This window comes from Poromitra crassiceps, assembly GCF_964638095.1.
Source record: "Poromitra crassiceps genome assembly, chromosome: 7".
NCBI lineage: Eukaryota > Metazoa > Chordata > Actinopteri > Beryciformes > Melamphaidae > Poromitra > Poromitra crassiceps.
In genome coordinates, this window is record NC_139628.1 from 58,433,486 (window position 1) to 58,455,977 (window position 22,492).

The 22,492-nt window shown below is 44.8% G+C and overlaps 2 protein-coding genes across 3 annotated transcripts in view; one reads left to right on the forward strand and one right to left on the reverse strand.

Moving 5' to 3' along the window:
• Positions 1 to 22,492, forward strand: part of ltb4r2a (leukotriene B4 receptor 2a) — a 135,596-nt gene that overhangs the window by 26,945 nt on the left and 86,159 nt on the right. The window lies entirely within an intron of this gene.
• aadat (aminoadipate aminotransferase) lies at positions 2,817 to 22,476 on the reverse strand. Of its 2 annotated transcripts, XM_083640515.1 has the most exons (14): positions 22,429 to 22,476; positions 21,254 to 21,325; positions 19,193 to 19,361; positions 15,478 to 15,610; positions 13,403 to 13,477; positions 12,983 to 13,192; positions 12,344 to 12,409; positions 11,561 to 11,643; positions 10,150 to 10,246; positions 7,093 to 7,154; positions 6,942 to 7,006; positions 5,812 to 5,918; positions 3,850 to 3,951; positions 2,817 to 3,622 (listed from the first exon to the last, which is right to left on the reverse strand). In XM_083640515.1, the coding sequence occupies exons 1-14, from the start codon at positions 22,445 to 22,447 to the stop codon at positions 3,566 to 3,568; spliced, it is 1,317 nt and encodes a 438-aa protein (XP_083496641.1). In that variant the 5' UTR covers positions 22,448 to 22,476; the 3' UTR covers positions 2,817 to 3,565. The 2 variants fall into 2 exon arrangements, with proteins under 2 accessions (XP_083496641.1, XP_083496642.1); XM_083640516.1 differs by lacking the exons at positions 2,817 to 3,622; positions 3,850 to 3,951 and adding an exon at positions 4,440 to 4,534.

The following is a 22,492-nucleotide window of genomic DNA, read 5'->3' on the forward strand; positions in this document are numbered from 1 at the left end:
AGTGATGTCATGCATTGTGACATCATCAGTGATGTCATACAAGGTTGCGATGTCATCAGTGATGTCATAAGAGTCCTACTGATGATGTCATCAGTGATGTCATGAGAACTAAATCAAGTCCCAGGGGCAGACACTGAAAGAAGTGGGAGTCTGGCTTCAGACCCCCGTCTTCAGCCATGGACAGCTGTATGTTGCCAGCTCCAGGACAGGTGATCCAGCATCCCTGAAGTATGCCATCAAGGAGCAGCCAGGGCGAGGCCACGCAGTGGGTGAGCTGTGTATGTGAGCTGCAAGGTGGGCGAGCCTGCGCAGCGGGCGAGCCTAGGAATCGAGCAGCGCGCGAGATGCCTAGTAAACTAAAATAAAACATCTCATAGGACCCCTAGGAGTTAGACCCCCCCTGGTCTGGACAGTGCTTTCCAAAGCCTCTGGGACACACTCAAATTCATCATAAATCTAACTATACATTATGGTAGAAGGTTTTCTCCATTTCAGATAGTTATTCTGTATTTTTCTGCATGGTTCTCCCTGGTTAGGAAGTCAAGAGCGAGGCTAATTCAGTTTGTGGTGCAGAAGTGGACGCTTTCATGCATTGCATTAAGACGTGATAGATAATTGACAGGTAATGGACCGTGACCAAAACAGATTTCATGTTGCATTTATGATCAATTAACAATAAAAGGTTCTCCCTGTGGAAAAGCCTCCAAGCTGACTGTGGTGTTGTGGGTGCAGGGATATCATCAGAAACACGAATGGGAATAATGCTTCCAAAAGTGACATCCTGGAGTACATCCCTAAATATAGACCACACCCTCTGTCCTGGGAACTGCAGGGCTATTGACCGACCTTGGAGCTGCAGTAAAAGTCTGAAATCGACACTCTGTAAGAGCTCTGCAAAGTGTCAATAACTCTGTCGATAACGCTGCCTCTCACAATAGAAATGATCGATATTCAGGAGTGTGTGTGTGTATTTTACACACACATGCAGGCCTGTGTGTTCTGTCTCTAAACCCTTTGGCAATAAAACACTGCATTATCTCAAAGCAATCAAAAAGTGGTTCAGATCAATCATTCAAAACAAAACGTTTGACGATGAGATGAAGCTTTGATGATGGCCATGATTCAATTGGGTCTGCAGTAAACTGCCAGACATCCAAGTCACTCTGTTGCAGCAGTGTTGTGAATACTAAGCTGCCTCTTCAACTCTGTTCTTATGCTTTACGGATGAACGTTTGAGCTGTACACAAACACACAGCGGCCTTGACTCCTGCCACAGAAAAGCTTATCTAGCATCAGCATACATCAACAAATAGATGTGTTATCTAGTGCAAAGTATTAAGATTGATTTATAGTCCTATAGCAGTATATTGTCTCTCATATATACAAGATGCGACTAATCCAGTGTTTCACACAGGATTTAGAGTATTTGTGGTGGGGGACCGCAGACCACCTAGGGGGGTGTGGGGGCATGCCCCCCCGCGAGATTTTTTTTAAACATTTTAAAGTAAAATGCATGAACTTGGTGTACTTTGAGAAAGCTTAAGAGCAAAATTAAAAGGCTAGATCTATGAAGAACATGTCATCATTACTGTGCTGTGGGTTTACAATGACAAACTACATTTCTCCCTATAGGTCAGGGATACTCAACTTGCTTTGCCACTTTCGTGAAATGATAGAAGGCGAGGGGCCAGTTAATAAACAAACAATATACATTTTTCTGTAGCGGATTGTAGGTTTTTGGGGTGTCAGCCGGAGCTTAGGCTGACAATGTTGTGCACACCGGATAGTTAGTTAGGTTAAGTTAGTTAGGTTAAGTACATACATACTGTAAGTGCCTGGGTAGCGAGCAGATGGCGGTATTTGACAATTTAGCAGCTAAATCATAGATTATTGAAAGATATTCCATATTCCAGACTGAAATGCTATAACAGAAGTATTGGCCAGAATGACATGAACATTTGGACACTTATTCAGCGGGTATCTTGCATGTTGCGTTCAGGTGCACTGTAAAAAAAAAAAAAATTGGGTCAACATCCTTTTGTGGCGGTGCGCCACAAATTCCTTTATGTATGGGAAACACTGCACACACAACACTAAGCAATGACATAAAGTGGTGTAGCCGTTCATTTCAAAAAGGTGAAAGCTATGTAATTTGGTGTAATGCAGGGGTTTTCAAAGTCTGAGACTGTGGGCCTCCCCTCAGACGCTGACAATTGGACAAGCCCCCCCCCCCCCCGCCCCGCCCCCAATCATACTGTAAATGTTATTCGATCCCACTCAACAATTGAGCCAAGTTAGCCTCATATTGCTGTTGTCATGTTCAGACTGCACCAAATACCTACAAGCATGTCTGAAGGCATCTATTTATTTCTGACTGGGAAAGTGGGAAAAACAGTAAAATTCCACAAAACTCCTGTATGTCTGAACTATTTATTTAACTACATCACACATTACGTAGGTTATTCTATGTGATCTCCTTTTGATAACTAATGTAATATTTGTTCACTTGCATTCACTGAGCCTCCCCTGAAACTGTTTGGAGCCCCCCTGGGGGGACCTGGTGTCATGTCAGTTTGCTTCCTCATCAGTTCAGTGATCTCATTCACGTTGCCAGTGTAAACCACACTAATTGTTCTTCTTGGTCCTTCAGCAAGAATTCCCATACCAGCTCAGTGGCCTTGTGGTCTGAGTGTCCGCCCTGAGACTGGGAGGTCGTGAGTTCGATCCCTGGCCGAGTCACACCAAAGACTATAAAAATGGGACATATTGCCTCCCTGCTTGGCACTCAGCATCAAAGGGTTGGATTTGGGGGGTTAAATCACCATGTGATTCCCGAGCGCGGCGCACGCTGCTGCTCACCGCTCCCCCAGGGGATGGGTCAAATGCGGAGAACAAATTTCACACATTGTGTGACAATCCTTGGGACTTTCCCTTTACCTTTATATAAGTGGACGCATCGTGCCAACAGTTACTTTTTAACTTCTGTCCACGTTGGATCTATTTCAACGGGTCCAAAATGTTAGTCATGTATAAACTGTTATAAAATGTTAGTCATGTATAAATGTTAGTCATGTATAAACTGTTATAAAATGTTAGTCATGTATAAACTGGGGGTTGGTGAGAATTTCCATTCAAACTATCCTGCGTTTGAAGTTTAACTGGTGCAACAGGAGGCTGAGACATACGTCAAAACCACAGTGACGAATCAAACGACAGACGGAACGATTTAAAAACAAAAGTTGTCATTTACTTCTTTTGCTCGTGGAGATGATCATGACATCTTCACTGTACAGTACATTAACTGACCGCTCAACCAGCCACGAGGTTTATGACTAGAAGACCCAGCAGCAATGAATGTTTTTTTAAACAAATAAATGATGAACTTTCTCCAAAGGGCTTGACGTGATTCATGCCAGCAGTGTCGATTTGACAATGCCTGATGAAGATCTCTGTTGCTCTAGTGCAGCTGAATCGTGACATCCTTCTCCGACTATAACATACAACTTATATTGAAATAGGTTTTTAAAAATAGATATATATATCTGTCCGTGAAAAATAATTCTTCTTAGTGTCCAACTCCTTGCAAAGCCTCCTTGATGAGTGAAGAGAGTCTTCTGAACGCCTGTCGAGAGGGATTGTGAGAAATGAGAGAGTCAGTTATAATATGGACTGTGTGTGTGTGTGTGTGTGCGTGTGCGCGCGCGTGTGTGTGTGTGTGTGTATGCGTGTGTGTGTGTGTGTGCGCGTGTGTGTGTGTGTGTGTGTGTATGTGTATGCGTGTGTGTGTGTGTGTGTGTGTGCGTGGGTATATGCGTGTGTGTGTGTGTGTGTGTGTGTGTGTGTCTTTACCTCATCAATCTGCTCTGGTGTGGAGAGAGAAAAAGCTGCTCTGACATAGGGACAGGGGTCACTACTGTTGATCATGAACACACCTCCAGGAACAAGCAGCACCTACACACACACACACACACACACACACACACACACACACACACACACACACAGACACACACACATCAACACATTTCCAGGTAATGTTCTCGATCATAAAAGGACGGTTAGGCGGCTGATAAGCCTGCAGTCAGCGATGTGGTTGACAGTTAATTCAGTTACTCTAGACTCAAAAACCCTCCTGATCACATGACCTCACATTCTGTTTCACTCTACATTTCAGTCTGGACCTCCAGACCATTTCAGTGGGCGGGAGTACTCGCCTTGACAGACAACTCCTTCGGCCAATCAGCGGCGCCAAATCCAATCTAAATCCACTCAGAACGTTGAGAATGTCTTTTCCACTGAGAAAATCCGCTGGTGGATCCTGTTGTTCTTGATGAGTTGTTATTGAATCTATTTCTGTGTTGACTCTACTAACGTTAACGTTACCGCTCGTTGCTTCGGGAGTCGCCATTATCATTTTGCCAGTGGCATCCCTGATTGGCCGGTTACGTTGTCAACTATGAGGCAGATCCCTGATTGGCCTGTGGACTTTGCAATTTCTGGAAATGGCTGTTGGCAATTAGAAGTCCAGACTGATCTGTAGAAGCAAACACAATGAGGTCATGTGATCAGGCTTATAATAATCCAATTTCTCTCATGCTTTTGTTCAGGGAATAAAGGAAATTGCCCATAATTTGAGGCTTAAATTCACAAAGTGCAAAAGATAAATGTGAACACTTTGTGAAATATGGTGTTGTTGTTGTTTTGAATCAGCTTGTCTTACGTGAGCACAAACCGAAGCACCTTTTCATTTCAAACCACATCACTGAATCGAGTATTCCTGTCAAAAAGATCATGTAAAGATGAGACAGAAGCTGCTGTTCAGACTATTTCATGCTGACCACAATGTAAAAAAAACATTTCCAACTGTCAAAAAAGAGGCGTTCCATGTTCCTGTTCCCTCTTTTTGTGGTGCAAATGGTCCTCATGCAGGGGTTCTCCACCAGTTTAGAAACCCCGGTGGCTGTCAACTGCTTCCTGTCTGTCACAGTCCAGCAGCTTTAGCAATTTAGAAAAGCCTCAGGGACAATTATGATTCCTACAGCTCTGGACCACGTGGAAGATAAAGAGAGGACAGGGTTTCTTATGTGCGCATTTCGTTTCAGATCTCAGGCAGCGTTACTTCTCTTCTGGTACAACAGAAGACAGACTAGATAGAATAAAAGGTCTTTATTGTCTCCAGCATGGAGGGTTCTCATATTCATGATGGAGACAGAGAAACCTACCATCCAAACCTAAAGAGACCTGATGTTGCCCCCCTCTCCTGTTCACATGGGCTAATCAGCTGATCACAAGCAGGAGTGTGTGTGTGTATGTGTGTGTGTGTGTGTGTGTGTGTGTGTGTGTGTGTGCGCGTGCGTGTGTGTGTGTGTGTGTGTGTGTGTGTGTGTGTGTGTGTGTGTGTCTGGTAGGGAGGAAAAGCGCTCAGCTACAAAACCCCCTCACGGTGCACAATGGGTGCTTTACATGCACCATCCCACATCCTATTCAGGCACAAAACCAGCCTCACTCCTCACACAGTGCAGGAGAGAGAGAGAGAGAGAGAGAGAGAGAGAGAGAGAGAGAGAGAGGAGAGAGAGAGAGAGAGAGAGAGAGAGAGGGAGAGAGGGAGATGGAGAGAGATTTTGTTCGATAATAAATCACAGGAGAAAATATCACTGTTGCAGCAAAATGGGGGTAGAATGTGAAGGAGATAGTAGAGTAGGCTTTGTGTGTGTATGCAACGCGTGCGTGTGTGTGTGTGTGTGTACGCAACGCGTGCATGTGTGTGTATGCAACACGTGCATGTGTGTGTGTGTGTGTGTGTGTGCTGACCTCTTTCTCCAGTGCTTTCTCCATAATAAGCTGCTGGGTGTCTGCGATGCCCTTTAGTTTGATCCACAGGAACATGCCTGCAGACGGTGCATGCCACTCTGCTACATCTACACACACACACACACGCACACACACACACACACAAACACACCGTCAGACACACAAACGCACACACACAGAGAGACACACACACACACACACACACACACACAGGCACATGCGCACACACACACACACACACACACACATTTCACTGAAATCTGGATAATCTGACAGTGTTTAACAAATTCAATCTATGAAGTAGTTGATCCCGTTCTACACTAGCAGTCAGAAGTTTGGACACACTTGATTGAAGATACGTTTTTCATTCTGATCTAAAGGCTTTTTCATTCTGATCTAAAGGCTTTTTCATTCTGATCTAAAGGCTTATGATCTAAAGGCTTATGATCTAAAGGCTTATGCTTAAATGCTTCACATGTGTTTCATTCTGATCTAAAGGCTTATTTAACTTATGCTTAAATGCTTCACATGTGTTTCTTAGACAAATATTGAAGTTGATCCTATTCTGTCTATGGGTGATAATTCAATATATCATGATGATATGAAGATATTTTAATATTGTGACACACTGTTGTCTGAATTGATGATGACAAGCACATTTCACTTAAAAACTCTTAATAAAATGAGGTATGAGAGCAATATTATTTGTATATTTCAGTTTTGTTTGACATCACACCTACATGAGCATTTCAATGAGATGAACATTCATTTGATTATTTCATTTGATTTTGCACACATGAACCATAATGATATATATCGATATGGAGAAAAATCCTTGTGATTACCACAATATTGATTTCCACCATATCACCCAGCCATAGATCATAATGTATGAATTTCTTTCCAAAGCCTTTGCCATTCCATCAAGGCAGAGAAGCTAAAATATCAGATCGTTTTGATTGAATACTTTTTTGGTCACTGCATCATTCCATTTGTGTTATTTCACAGTTGTGATGCCTTTACTGTTATTCTAAAATGTGGGAAATTGTACAAATAAAGACAAATGCTGTGTCCAAACTTTGAACTGGCTATTTAAAACACAGCGATGTTGTTATTTATCGTACACAAACCTTTGAGCCACTTGTCTGCGGAGGAGATCATGGCGTCGCGTTGTTTCCTGTAAAACTCGACCACCCTGTGAGAGAGAGGAGAGAAGCCATCTTGTTTCACTGCAGGTAGATCTTATCTATTGATAAGCGGTCAGACACAGCAGACACCTACCCATCGATGTGCTGCAGGAAGCCATCTTGGCCCCAACTGTGCAGCAGCTGGGAGACCATGAGCTGTGAGGGACATGGGAGAGAAGCATGAGGTTCTGCTTGGACTGTTCATCACTACAGCAGATTCAAACAGGCTCCTGGTAGAAAGTGATTATTGACTATAGATCGGCCCGAGGATCAATAAACCAGCAACATATTTATATTTCCATAGTTCAGTTAGAACCAACTCCTGAAGGGAGCATGACCTTATCCTTTTAACTCCTCCCTCTACATTTTCTAGCTAGCCTGTTGTCCTTGTTTTGAATTTCAACCAATTCAAATTCAACACACATTTTGCATGCGTGTTTCAAATCTTTCTCGTTGACTTAGAGCCGCCATTTGAGTCGAGAGAGTTGATGATAAAAAGCAGACAGGATCAGACAAGAGGAAGATGTCATTAGTCATCATCGCTTCCTGACGTGCCCCGAGGATAGGGAGGAGCCAGTACGGCATTAACCTCCCCGAGGAGAGGGAGGAGCCAGTACGGCATTAACCTCCCCGAGGAGAGGGAGGAGCCAGTACGGCATTAACCTCCCCGAGGAGAGGGAGGAGCCAGTACGGCATTAACCTCCCCGAGGAGAGGGAGGAGCCAGTATGGCATTAACCTCCCTGAGGAGAGGGAGGAGCCAGTATGGCATTAACCTCCCCGAGGAGAGGGAGGAGCCAGTATGGCATTAACCTCCCCGAGGAGAGGGAGGAGCCAGTACGGCATTAACCTCCCCGAGGAGAGGGAGGAGCCAGTATGGCATTAACCTCCCTGAGGAGAGGGAGGAGCCAGTATGGCATTAACCTCCCTGAGGAGAGGGAGGAGCCAGTACGGCATTAACCTCCCCGAGGAGAGGGAGGAGCCAGTATGGCATTAACCTCCCTGAGGAGAGGGAGGAGCCAGTACGGCATTAACCTCCCTGAGGAGAGGGAGGAGCCAGTATGGCATTAACCTCCCTGAGGAGAGGGAGGAGCCAGTACGGCATTAACCTCCCTGAGGAGAGGGAGGAGCCAGTATGGCATTAACCTCCCTGAGGAGAGGGAGGAGCCAGTATGGCATTAACCTCCCCGAGGAGAGGGAGGAGCCAGTATGGCATTAACCTCCCCGAGGAGAGGGAGGAGCCAGTATGGCATTAACCTCCCCGAGGAGAGGGAGGAGCCAGTATGCCATTAACCTCCCCGAGGAGAGGGAGGAGCCAGTACGGCATTAACCTCCCCGAGGAGAGGGAGGAGCCAGTATGGCATTAACCTCCCTGAGGAGAGGGAGGAGCCAGTATGGCATTAACCTCCCCGAGGAGAGGGAGGAGCCAGTATGCCGTTAACCTCCCCGAGGAGAGGGAGGAGCCAGTATGCCGTTAACCTCCCCGAGGAGAGGGAGGAGCCAGTACGGCAGTCACTTCCTGAGGGGAGGGAACAACCAGTACGACATTAAGCCCCTGTGTTGACTCTGCTTCAGATAATGCTTGGTCGTCGTTGGCCTTGAACCTGAACACACCGTGCCCTGCTTTCATCTGCACGGTTTATCTGAATCCACACTGGAACAAATCATATTTGCTAAATACTTTTTGAAGGTTTGTTTAAGCCTATAGGTTCCAGATAGGCGGGGTTTAGGAACCCACCAGCAGGTATTTGGAAAGGCAGTTTATTACAGGTTTCTGTGGTTGACAACAACACACCTGACTAAACCCCGCCCATCTGGTAGTGCGTGTGTTTGCAAAATCTATTTGACTAAGGTCTGTCTTTGTGCAGGTGAAGCAGCTTCTGTCCTTCCTCTCTCACACATTCTCTCCACACACTTTTCATCCCCAAATCTGACACAACATCTATGAAGTAAAGCACGCTCTTTTTCATGTTACTCATGACTTTCTCAGTGACAAACTCGGGGTCATCGATACTCTATTTCCTAATGATACACTCCACTCTGTACCTGCATCATCAATACTCTATTTCCTAATGATACACTCCACTCTGTACCTGCATCATCAATACTCTATTTCCTAATGATACACTCCACTCTGTACCTGCATAGTGTTACAGCAGCCAACAAGCCGTCTCTGCTGGCAGAACTTCAAGTTCCTATAATCACTTTTCCTGCTCCGATTACAGTCGGGGGGAAGCGGATGTAATAAATATAACAATGTCAAAGCTCGAGGCCGAGAGCTGCAAGTCATGTGACAGGTTATCCACTCTGTGGGGAGAGTGGATCCACTCTGTGGACAGAGAGGATCCACTCTGTCCACAGAGAAGGCCAACCAGGAAGCATTCTTTTAAGCAGTGTTGGCCTAAAGGTTTAGAGAAGCGAGCTCGTGACGGGAAGGTCATCGGTTTAATCCCCGGGACCGGCAGGATAAATCTGGGTGGGGGAAAGTGAAAAAGCAGTGCTTGCCCCCTCCCTCAGAGGCCCTCTTTCCCAGCTGCCATTTTGTGTCTAAAACGCAGGTTCACCAAAACGTTAATTAGGGTTTCCAACGTCCATTCCATTTAGGTGTTCCAGTGCTGGAGCCCTAATTAATGAGTTGGTCGCACCTGTGTCTACCCTGCCTTTTAGACACGGCTGTGGAAAAAGGCCCATTGCCACCACTGAGGTGCCCTTGAGCAAGGCTCTTAACCCCAATCGCTCCAGTGGAGCTGCTCAGTGGCCAGCAGATCAGACTGTGGTTGTGCTGCTCAGCTTCCAGGTGTGAATGTGAACAGGGCGCTCCTGAAGAAGAGAGCATTGCTCTCAGTGAGACTTCCCCTGTATAAATAAAGGTTAAAAATCTGACAGGGAGGAGGGGGGAGTTGGTTTGGCAGGGGTTTTCAGAATGGGTCTTTGGGGGTGTCTGATCATTTGAATGTTGGGTTCGTGTCAGGGTACAAATATATCAGTCAATGTCAGAACTTATGGAGCAATGTGTTTTTTTTGTAGCACCCCAAGCTTTAGAAACGATTACGAAGCCATTCCAACAGACAAATGTGGGACTTTCACTTTGAAATTCTCTTCTCTAACGGCTGTCATGGAGTGGGTCTGGTGTGAGATGATGGTGTGATTCACCTGTGTGAAGGTGCTGGTGTGCATGGTGGAGGCCTGGATGTGCAGCACCACCCGGTCCACCAGCGGCTTGGGCCCGGTCACAAAACCCATCCTGAGCCTGAAACCATACAACACGCATGACTGAGCGCTCACGAGTCACCCCAGTGCAAAGTACACACCAGCCTTGGGAATGAAAATACACACACAGAGCTAATGTTTACCTTCATTTTGTTCTTAATCTAACCTGAAATATGAACCTAACCCCTAAACCTAAAAGAACAGTTTACATTTTCAGACAGGGTTATGCTGACTCTATTATAATTGGGAAGAACTCTGGACTTGTAACCACGCACGCACGCACGCACGCACGCACGCACGCACGCACACACACACACACACACACACACACACACACACACACACACACACACACACACACACACACACACACACACACACACACAGACCTCTCTCTCTCTCTGTCTTTTTCTCTTGTAAACTTTGATATTTGGACATATCAAATGTGGACAGGGGAGATGTTTGACAGTCTCTGGATAGTGGAGACAGAGGCTCCGCCTCTCCGCGTGTGTCCTCCACACAAACAACACTCAGCTGTATCCTGCACAGCGACTACGGGGAATTACAGCATCTCGTTAAACTGGCTGCTGAAGTGGAAAAACACTGGTTCCTGATCCGAACACACACCAGGTCCTGACTTGTTACAGGACAAAACACACACAACTGTGCAGCTGCAGAGTCTGTGCAATGGTTAAAGGGACAGCTCACCCTAAAATCCAAAATACATATATTCCCTCTCACCTGTAGTGCTATTTATCCATCTATATTGTTTTGTGTTAGTTGCCTGAGTTTTGGAGATATCGGCCGCAGAGTTTCTGCCTTCTCTCCAATACAATGGAACTGGATGGCACTCAGCTTGTGGTGCTCAAAGTGCCAAAGAAATACATTTGATAAACTCAACAGCGATGTCTCTTTCCAGAAATCATGACCCCGTTACTCAAGATAATCCACAGACTTTGTTGTGAGCAGTCTCATGTAGGAACTCGCTAGTAGCTAGCGGGTGTAGTTTGGTCAAAATAAAATAGTTCCTCCATGAAACTGCTCATAACAAGATCTGTGGATTATCTTAGCTGAGTGCCATCCAGTTCCATTGTATTGGTGAGAAGGCAGAAACTCTGCGGCCGATATCTCCAAAACTCAGGCAACTATCCCAAAACGATATAGATGGATAAATAGCACTACAGGTGAGAGGGAATATATGTATTTTGGATTTTAGGGTGAGCTGTCCCTTTAAGCTCAAACAGGAGCGCTTCAAAGAAAGAGGGATTTAAGCAAACAAACAGTCACACAGCACACACAAGCACGCACACACACACACACACACACACACACACTCACTCACTCACACACTCACCCTGAAGACAGGATCTTGGAGAAGGAGTCGGTCCTGATGATCCTGCCGTCAACATCCATGGACAGAAACGTGGGCGCCCACGGCTGTCAAGAGCACAGAGAGGGGGGAGGCTTTCATATGAACCAGATGTACTGTATTTATTGATGCATGTGATCATGACTATGTCACACTCATTCATGACTACGTCACTCATTCATGACTACGTCACTCATTCATGACTACGTCACACTCCTTCATGACTACGTCACACTCATTCATGACTACGTCACACTCATTCATTACTACGTCACTCATTCATGACTACGTCACACTCATCTAATGCAAATCCAAGACATGAATGTCAGTCTCTAGCTTCATACTCGTGCTAAAGATCATTCATTAGGCCAGCGGTTGTCTATTCTAACAGCTGGATAATTGCGGTTAATTGCGTTCGCCTGGTGTCCCGTGTGTAAATGATTCCATGATTATATGCTTAGAATGACAACCAGCCTTGAATGAGACCAGATGATTTCAGTACTTTACCTTTTCAAAGTGCAGAGAATACTAGGGGCGACACGTTTTTGATGTGAAAAAATAAAACCTAACTTAACACATTGATACCTGATGCAGCAGTATATCCCTCATTTGTGTGTGTATATCCCTTTAAGACCGCGAACCGCGTCACGTGGTTCGCGGTCTTAAAGGGATACACAGGTATCAATGGGTTAACATCAGACTAGAATAGATGATTCTGAGTGGCTCAGAGCCAAAGAGATGACAGGGGAGGTGAGAGAAGCCTTTTACCTTGTCAAACTGCAGGAAGTAGTAGGGGTCGTCCTCGACGATGAGCATGTCGTACTGCCTGGCCAGCTATTAAAACAGACACAGAGCTATGAATAGAATCTGACAGAGCAAATCTGCAGGGAAATCAAATCTAATCAAATCAGATCAAATCAAATCTGCAGGGAAATCAGCTGAGAACACCGAGCTTCACTCACTGTTTTCAGGGACAGACTCACAAAATCATCACAGAAGCACGAGTGTTTCTGTGTGTGTGTGTGTGTGTGTGTGTGTGTGTGTGTGTGTGTGTGTGTGTGTGTGTGTGTGTGTGTGTGTGTGTGTTAAGATTATGCCAGCACAAACATGAACGTGTGTCTGTGCCTGCAACTATCAGGGCTGGGAATATATCATATAATTATATTCATATAATGATATATGAGACTAGATATCGTCTTATATGGTGATATGGCATCAGGGTTGTCTTTTCCTGGTTTTAACGGCTGCATTACAGTAAAGTGATGTCATGTTCTGAACTTACCAGACTGTTGTGGCTGTTTTTTTTTATATATAAACATTGTATATATCTCTAGGACGTTCTGCAGAGAGCTTAAATTGAGCGTGGCATTTAAATGACAAGCGACAAGAGCGATACCCCCCCCCCACCTCATAGACTTCCTGCTTCCTCTGTGTTGTCATGGAGGCTCCGGTGGGGTTTCCTCCGTTGGGGATGGTGTAGAGGATCCTGGGGGCGGTGCTGCCGGGCGTGTGGACTTCCGAGGGATCCCAGCGAGACAGGACATCCTTCAGAGCAGCAGGGATCATGCCATGCTGGTCGCTGGAGACGTTGATTAGGTTACAGCCCAGTGGCTGCAGCTGCAGAGGAGAAGAGAGACAGGTGGAGAGAGAGAGAGAGGAAGTCATCACAGTGTGTCTGGTGTGTGTGTTTGTGGTGTGAGTCACAGTGTGTGTCTGGTGTGTGTGTGTGTTTGTGCTGTGAGTCACAGTGTGTGTCTGGTGTGTGTGTGTTTGTGGTGTGAGTCACAGTGTGTGTGTGGTCACATGTGGAGTGTTCTCTGGTCTCACAGCTGCCAGTGTTCCTGAGTATGTGGGCGCGTCGAGCAGAACGTTGTCTCCGGGGTTCACCAGCATCTCAAACACCTGAAACCAAAAACACATGGATATAAATGAGTAAAGAAGCTGACATTAGACGACCACTCTTTGAAGAAAACCCTTACTAGATGTTTAAAAACAGTAAAAAAACACATTTGACCAAAGGGATTTGAGAAATGGCAGTAACTAATATTAGCTGGCACTGAATGGCATTTTGTTAATCATGTAATATTCAAACTAAATGGGACTTCTTAATTGATTTTTAATGTGAAATGACACCATCCAAACCTTGATTTAATCTCGTGAACACTGAGGGGGGAACCTCATTTACAACGCTGCAGAGAGCACAGCCAATAGAAACGCTTATTACAAATCGAATGTGTATCTAAAACAAGTCAACAGAGTCAATTAAATAAAACAAATAATAACAAAAAATATATTAAAACACATGCATCTAAGAGGCCATTTACACCTGGCGTTAACATGTATTTTCTGTGATCAGATTGCAATCAGATTGTGTTTTATCACTTGAAAGTACAGGTGTAAACACCCCCAAAACGCATTGAAGAAGGATTGCAATCTGATCGGCCAAACCACCTCCGGAGGTGGTCAGGGATGCATTGTGTAGTGTGTACACATTGAACACAAGTGTAAATGCAATGTGTCCTCTGAATCCGGATACAGCAACTTTATGCGGATTGAGAGGACACCCATTTCTGCCATCAGATTGCAATCAGATTGCAATCAGATTGCAGAAAATGCATGTTAACGCCAGGTGTAAATGGAATCTAAGAGGCCATTTACACCTGGCATTAACATGCGTTTTCTGCCATCAGATTGCAATCCGATTGTATTTTATCACTTGAAAGTACAGGTGTAAACACCCCCAAAACGCATTGAAGAAGGATTGCAATCTGATCGGCCAAACCACCTCCGTGGTGTAAATGCAATGCGTCCTCTCAAAACGCATTCAGCAACTACCATACGGCGCGCACACACGCAATTCCACGGCAGCACCGCACCGGTGTGTGCCCTCATCTCGCCGCTGTGCCAAATGCGCACACACACAGGCAGCCTGTCACAATGGACCGGCTAAAAATTCTTTATCTCCCCCCCGCTCCGCTTTTGCACAACAATCGTAGCGTTGCTTCAAAGTTTTGCTGTGGAGGTTTTGCCACGGCTGTAACCACCTGTGTTGCGTTCAGGTAACATCCTAAATTACACTGTTATACAATTGAGAGCATAATTTCTCTTTTATATCAACACTTCTCCTTTGGAAAAGGAGCGGAAAATGAGGGAGAAAGGGTTCGAACCCTTTCCCCCTCATTTTCCTTTCATATAAAAGAGAAATTATGCTCTCAATTGTATAACAGGGTAATTTAGGATGTTACCTGAACGCAACACAGGTGGTTACAGCCAATGACATGCACGGAAAACGTATGCGTGTGTGTGTCTCGGACCCAGTGTCATTGTCAATAAACAGATAAAGAAATAGATAGACGCAGTGCTGCGTGATCGGCCATCGTTTTGTCCAGGTGAAGGGGACGTTCACTGTGCATTTGAGCTAACCTCTATTTCCCTGAAACATGCATGCACACGTTCAGGGGGCGCGCGCGTGATGACGTTCGAGCTGGAGAGCAATCGGATTGCAATCTGTTCACCCAAAACGCATGTTAGTGCCAGGTGTAAATGGAATCAGGCTGAAGTGATAAAATACAATCTGATTGCAATCTGATGGCAGAAAACGCATGTTAATGCCAGGTGTAAATGGCCTCTAAGGCTCAGATAAGAAGAGAAATGCGTGAATAAGTAGAAATGTAAAAGCAAAGAACTTCAAATACAAAACACTAAACTTCTTTAGTGTTGGATTGAGAGAGAATGGGATCCTTAAAGCTTCCCTCTGGAAACCATTGGACACGATATTCCCCCAAGCATTTGTTTGAATTTAAATATGCACACAAAATGGCTGAGAGAAGCCAGCAGGACGGTGAGATGGGTGCTAGCGGTGTGTGTGTGTGTGTGTGTGTGTGTGTGTGTGTGTGTGGTACCTTGCAGAGCCCCTCCTGGCTGCCCGTGGTAACACACATGTCCATCTGGCCGTTCTCGGGGGTGTGGCCGGCGGTCGGGGGGCTGTGGAGGCTCTTCTGCAGGTTCTTCATCCACGTCAGCAGCTCAGGGATTCTGAGTCCGGACAGAAAACTAGACATGACTCTTTCATCCTAGAACATGGTAACACTTTAGATCAGGGAAGGAACACACATGAACTACTGGATTAACCCATTGATACCTGATGCAGCATTTGCGTGTATATCCCTCATTTGTGTGCGTATCTCTTTAAGACCGCGAACCGCGTTAACGCGGTTCGCGGTCTTAAAGGGATACACATACAAATGCTGCATCAGGTATCAATGGGTAACAAGCACATCACCAGTGTAATGGTTCATTATTAGTCATGACAAAGCACCTATTCATTCTGCACTATTGTATTCTATAGGTCAGGGATACTCAACTTGCTTTGCCCGGGGGCCACTTTCGTGAAATGATAGAAGGCCAGCGGGGCAGTTAATAAACAATCAATATACATTTTTCTGTAGCGGATTGTAGGTTTTTGGGGTGTCAGCCGGAGTTTAGTCTGTGACAATGTTGTGCACACCGGATAGTTAGTTAGGTTAAGTTAGTTAGGTTAAGTACATCCGTAAGTGCCTGGGTAGCAAGCAGACGGCGGTATTTGACAATTTAGCAGCTAAATCATAGATTATTGAAAGATATTCCATATTCCAGACTGAAATGCTATAACAGAAGTGGAGTATTGGCCAGAATGAGACACTTATTCAGCGGGTATCTTGCATGTTGCATTCAGGTGCACTGTAAAAAAACAAAAAAAAAAAACTAAAAAAAAATCCAAACTGTTCCCTAGCAACACAATTCTGTGACTATTAACTATGGGCTTTCCCTCAATATCATCCTAATTAGTGCTTATAGCAGGCAGTAAAGAAGTTGTTGCACATGATTTGGGCAGTTAGTAAGCTTTGTTCAGTTTTAGGCTAAGGTGCTAGTATCACATATTATTGAGAGGGACATTATGAAACTATAGAGGGAAAACCCATTCATAGTTAATATGGGCTCCCTAATTGAGTGCTTCTCCCAGGGGTCCTTCAGAGGGTTCCAGGGGGTCCTCAGCAAAAAGCGTAATCATTTATTTTTCACTAGAATTTCAACCGTAAGAGATGAAGAGATGTGCTGTAGGTGTAGATAAAATAAAAACACACTAAAGAGAATAGTGTGTGACAGACAGGCTGTATTGATTTGAACCTCCTTATCTTCTCTCACCGCTGAGTCAACCAATAGCATGTGAATCAGCGGGTGACAGATGAGTCACTTCACACCGCACAGTTTACAGAGACGGCCATAAAGAGACAGAGTGATAACCTCCACTCTGCTGCCCACGAGACTACAACAAAGATCCACTCTGCTGCCCACGAGACTACAACAAAGATCCACTCTGCTGCCTATGAGACTACAACAAAGATCCACTCTGCTGCCTATGAGACTACAACAAAGATCCACTCTGCTGCCTATGAGACTACAACAAAGATCCACTCTGCTGCCTATGAGACTACAACAAAGATCCACTCTGCTGCCCACGAGACTACAACAAAGATCCACTCTGCTGCCTATGAGACTACAACAAAGATCCACTCTGCTGCCCACGAGACTACAACAAAGATCCACTCTGCTGCCTATGAGACTACAACAAAGATCCACTCTGCTGCCCACGAGACTACAACAAAGATCCACTCTGCTGCCTATGAGACTACAACAAAGATCCACTCTGCTGCCCACGAGACTACAACAAAGATCATCTGTTAGGAAAGATGAGGTCTACATTTCATCAAAGCATGGCCGTGTCCAGATTTCTCCTAATAGAGACACTATGAAATAGGCCACGTCCATCACGGGGGAAAAGCTCCGTTCACTTCCACACACCAGCGTCATTTTCCTTGAATTAAACATAGCTAAAAGCTGTTGTGTGGTGGGCTGCGCAGACAACAAATGTAAAAAATCACCAGTTAAAGTTTTTTTGTACTCCTGAGCAAAACAAGGAAGCCATTGAGAATTGGCGAGAAGAAAAATGTGGATCTAGCTGTCAAGGAAGTAAGGTGGAGTGTTCATCTTCCGTATATATGATCTTTGTGTGCAACACACGACCATGCACGCGACATAGGAGAACGCTAGGATTGGAGGGGGAGTTTCTGTTTTCCCCCGTTTTGGGCGTGGTTTCTGAATGATGGCGCGTTACGCAGTGTCTCTATACTTCTCTGTAAATACCTCAGCAATGGACCAGATGCATCAACTTCTGCTATCTGAATGTGTCAGGTCCAATACTAATACTAATAGAGATATTAACACAAACACCTTTTCTTTGTGCCCCAACACAAGATACTTTCACATGTTACTATGATGTTGTTTTAAAAGCACATATTTAAAGCGTGACTCGGCAACTTCACCAAAAAACAACGCAGATTTATTTTGCACGTGATCTGACACATATCTGAAAGCTCTAAACAGTTTTGCAGACATTCGTTTTAGTTTGACAGTTATTGAGGGTTGATTTTTTTTTAAACCTTTATTTATCCAGGGGAGTCTCGCTGAGAGCAATGCTCTCTTCTTCAGGAGCGCCCTGTTCACATTCACACACACATTCACACCTGGAAGTTGACCAGTACAACCACAGTCTGATCTGCTGGTCACTGAGCAGCTCCACTGGAGCGGTTGGGGTTAAGGGCTTCGCTCAAGGGCACCTCATACCCCTTTTTTCACTGGTGGTAATGAGGGAGGGGCAAGGCGTTCCGTAACCGTTGGGCCACCACTGCCAATGCCAGTGATGTCATCGGAAGACTTAATAATTAATATGACCGAATGATTCAGTGCCTTCCGATGACATCATGACATCACTCTCATCAACTGAACTCAAATCAACAGAGGAGAGGACAATCTTCTCTGTTGCAGCCCCACTGTGTGATTTAGTCTGATGATAAAACACACATGTATTTACATTAGGGATGTCACGATACTAGAATTTCTGTTTCGATACCGATACCTAGGAAAATATCGATACTCGATACCATTTTCGATACCACGCGGGGGGATGACAACAACACATCAAGAGGCATAAAAAATAAACAAAGACAGATGGATGGACAGATGCGCGCTTCTCCATAATCTAGGCCTGATAAAACTCATTCAAAACTTTGACCTTACACAGCAGATTACACCTGCTCTAGTCATCAGCCTATCAGAACACTTTGAGCTTGTTGAAGCAACAGATACCCACCAATGACAGGGAGGGAGAAATCAGTAGTATGTTGATTTTTCATTAAGAGAAGGTACTGCTGATATTGATACTGTTGCAAATTAGTATTATCAGTTTCAAAATTTTAGTATTGATACTTATCGATACTATCGATACCTGTTGCAAATTAGTATTGTATCCGTTTCAAATTTTTTGTATTGATTTTTTCGATACTATCGATACTTTTGACAACCCTAATTTACATTAGAATCTTGGCTAGAGTAGCTTCAATAGTCACCATACTTAAATCTCTCTGTCCATGTCGTGGCCTGCTTCAGCAAAAAAAATACATCTCTTGATAGAAGTATCTGATTCTACAAAACATGGACCTCTCTCTCTCTCTCTCTCTCTCTCTCTCTCTCTCTCTCTCTCTCTCTCTCTCTCTCTCTCTCTCTCTCTCTCTCTCTCACCCGCTGGAGGCAGAGTACTGCAGGGCCCTCTTCATGGTGGCTTCATCGAAGGTGATGCTCTCTCCGTTCTTCACCTTGATGGATGCTGACAGGAAGGGGAAGGTGTTGGGGTTGGGGGCTCCGCCGGCCAGAGAGATCAGGGAGGGAGGGGAGCGCTGCTGCAGCTCGGCTTCACACAGGTGGAGGGTGACAGAGAGAAACAGGTGTGTGAGGACTGGTCACAGAGAGGCTTCACACAGGTGGAGGGTGACAGAGAGAAACAGGTGTGTGAGGACTGGTGACAGAGGGAAACAGGTGTGTGAGGAGGGTGACAGAGGGAAACAGGTGTGTGAGGACTGGTGACAGAGAGGCTGCACACAGGTGGAGGGTGACAGAGGGAAACAGGTGTGTGAGGAGGGTGACAGAGAGGCTTCACACAGGTGGAGGGTGACAGAGGGAAACAGGTGTGTGAGGAGGGTGACAGAGGGAAACAGGTGTGTGAGGACTGGTGACAGAGAGGCTGCACACAGGTGGAGGGTGACAGAGGGAAACAGGTGTGTGAGGACTGGTGACAGAGAGGCTGCACACAGGTGGAGGGTGACAGAGGGAAACAGGTGTGTGAGGAGGGTGACAGAGAGGCTTCACACAGGTGGAGGGTGACAGAGGGAAACAGGTGTGTGAGGAGGGTGACAGAGAGGCTTCACACAGGTGGAGGGTGACAGAGGGAAACAGGTGTGTGAGGAGGGTGACAGAGAGGCTTCACACAGGTGGAGGGTGACAGAGGGAAACAGGTGTGTGAGGAGGGTGACAGAGGGAAACAGGTGTGTGAGGAGGGTGACAGAGGGAAACAGGTGTGTGAGGAGGGTGACAGAGGGAAACAGGTGTGTGAGGACTGGTCACAGAGAGGCTGCTACTTAATAATAGTAATAATACAACACATTAAATAAAACGTGCAAAGTAACGCTTACAAAAATGGCAGTAGCTATAGGCTAGACACCGACAATTGCAGAGCTCATTTCCACAGGTTTTTTAAGATTTTAGGAAAGAAAACACAAGTTTCAATATCTCGTGATATTTCACTTTTGTGTGACATGGTTAGTTTTCAGCAGCCTCACCCTTCCATGCAAATGCACCTACAGAAGCTCCTCATTCACTTCCATTCATTTTCCTTTTCCATGCCTAGAATAATAGTTCTGCAGTATTGTAATACTGTATAAACCAACTAGGATTAGATAAGTGAGGAAATCAACAAAATACTTTTTTTCTACCTCAAAAGCCTATCTGTTTTATGACCTGATCTACTACTGTTTTTAAGTTACCTGTACTGTAGCTATATCGTCTATCAGTAGAACTAATAACCCCCCGCGTAATTAAATCAAGGTGTAATTTGACTTCGTTTGCACTGAAAATACAGGCCAATAAAAAGTAAATATAACCCAGATATCAAGATAATCAGATACATTTTATTCAGAATTGTCCATTTCATTGAATTGTTTGCTACTCTATGTAGTTTATAATGAATACTTCATTTTAGGCGTGTGGTTGTTGTTTACATGGGTTAAGGCTGTTGGAAGCATGTTACACCAAAGTGAAATATCCCTCCAAGTGACAGGATGTGTCAACTTTCTATCCTTTAAAAAGTACCATCGTTTGTTTGAATAGTTAGTGTCAACCTGTTTGTGACAGTGGTGAAACACAGAGTGACAGACAGCATGACTTACTCAACCTGTTTGTGACAGTGGTGAAACACAGAGTGACAGACAGCATGACTTACTCAACCTGTTTGTGACAGTGGTGAAAAACAGAGTGACAGACAGCATGACTTACTCAACCTGTTTGTGACAGTGGTGAAAAACAGAGTGACAGACAGCATGACTTACTCAACCTGTTTGTGACAGTGGTGAAACACAGAGTGACAGACAGCATGACTTACTCAACCTGTTTGTGACAGTGGTGAAAAACAGAGTGACAGACAGCATGACTTACTCAACCTGTTTGTGACAGTGGTGAAACACAGAGTGACAGACAGCATGACTTACTCAACCTGTTTGTGACAGTGGTGAAACAGACAGCATGACTTACTCAGCATCCTGATGGGAGAGGGCTTCCTCGCTGCACTGACAGCTGTCAGAAACCGAGAGTAATTCATGGTTCCTGCAAGATGGTAAAGTCATACAAATCAGCTGTTCAACACATAATAACATGCTCATAACTATAAGCAGGCCAGCTGTTGCTGTTTTTTTCTTCTTCTTCCCCTCATATCCATTGTTTTCTGTTTATTAAAAGATCTGTAAATGAACTACACTTCGTTGACAAAGTGACTGGAGAAATAAATACCTTATAAATATCAGCATGTTAGCAGGCTGGCTGAGTAACGGGATCGGTAATGTTATTGTAGGCTACACGTAGTTAGCTAACAATCCTTTGGTGCAAATAACACAACTGAATGAAGGTGAACTAACAGATCAAAACAAGCGGGGTCACTATGCAGCATTAGGACACAACAGTGATGTAATGTTGAATAGTTCATAAGTCGGCCACGCTTACTTTATAATGTGACTGACCTTGCTTATCTTGAACTCAATCACGACACGCAGTGACTGCTGGGTAATGTAGTTCTTGGTGTGCAGGCATCAGCTCCGGTGACCGTTAGGTGAACTACATTTCCCAAATATAAACATGATAGCGTGTGTAGCATTTGCTAGTGCTGCAGCCACTAGTTACAGCCAGCTGATCTATTCTGAGAAGAAAAAACGAATAGTTTTGTTAAAAAAAACGTTACGCAGGCTGTAGTTTACAGCGCCAGTGTATTTCTATTCTTCTTTCCGCCGCTAGAGCGCAGTGAGACACAAAATAACCGGAATACGACGATGAAGGAACTTCCGTGTTGTTGTGATGTTAGCTAAACTAAGCTAACTAGCTAGTTAGCGACGCGTTAGTTACTGTACCAATAACAAAGCACGTGCTTTCAAATTGCGGCGGAAAGTTGTTAAGTTTGCGGGCTGCGTCACTTGTTTGGTGTGAATTTGGAAACTGGGTGAATTTGAGTTTTTGTGGAGTAACTTAAGTCTTTGCACTTGTGCTAACCGTGCTAACCCTCGGGCTACAACTGTCTTATTCAGTGCAGCACATCAACATGCTAACTATTGCACTACTGCAATAATAACCCTCCGCAAATACTGAAAGAGTAACAACCAACCTACCAGATTTATTGGACAAAACGTTATATCAAAAGGCTGTCAGGAATATATATGTACCTCTGCTGTCAGTGTTCATCTAACGTGATAGTGTTGTGGTCATTATTTATATTCTCACTTCCGC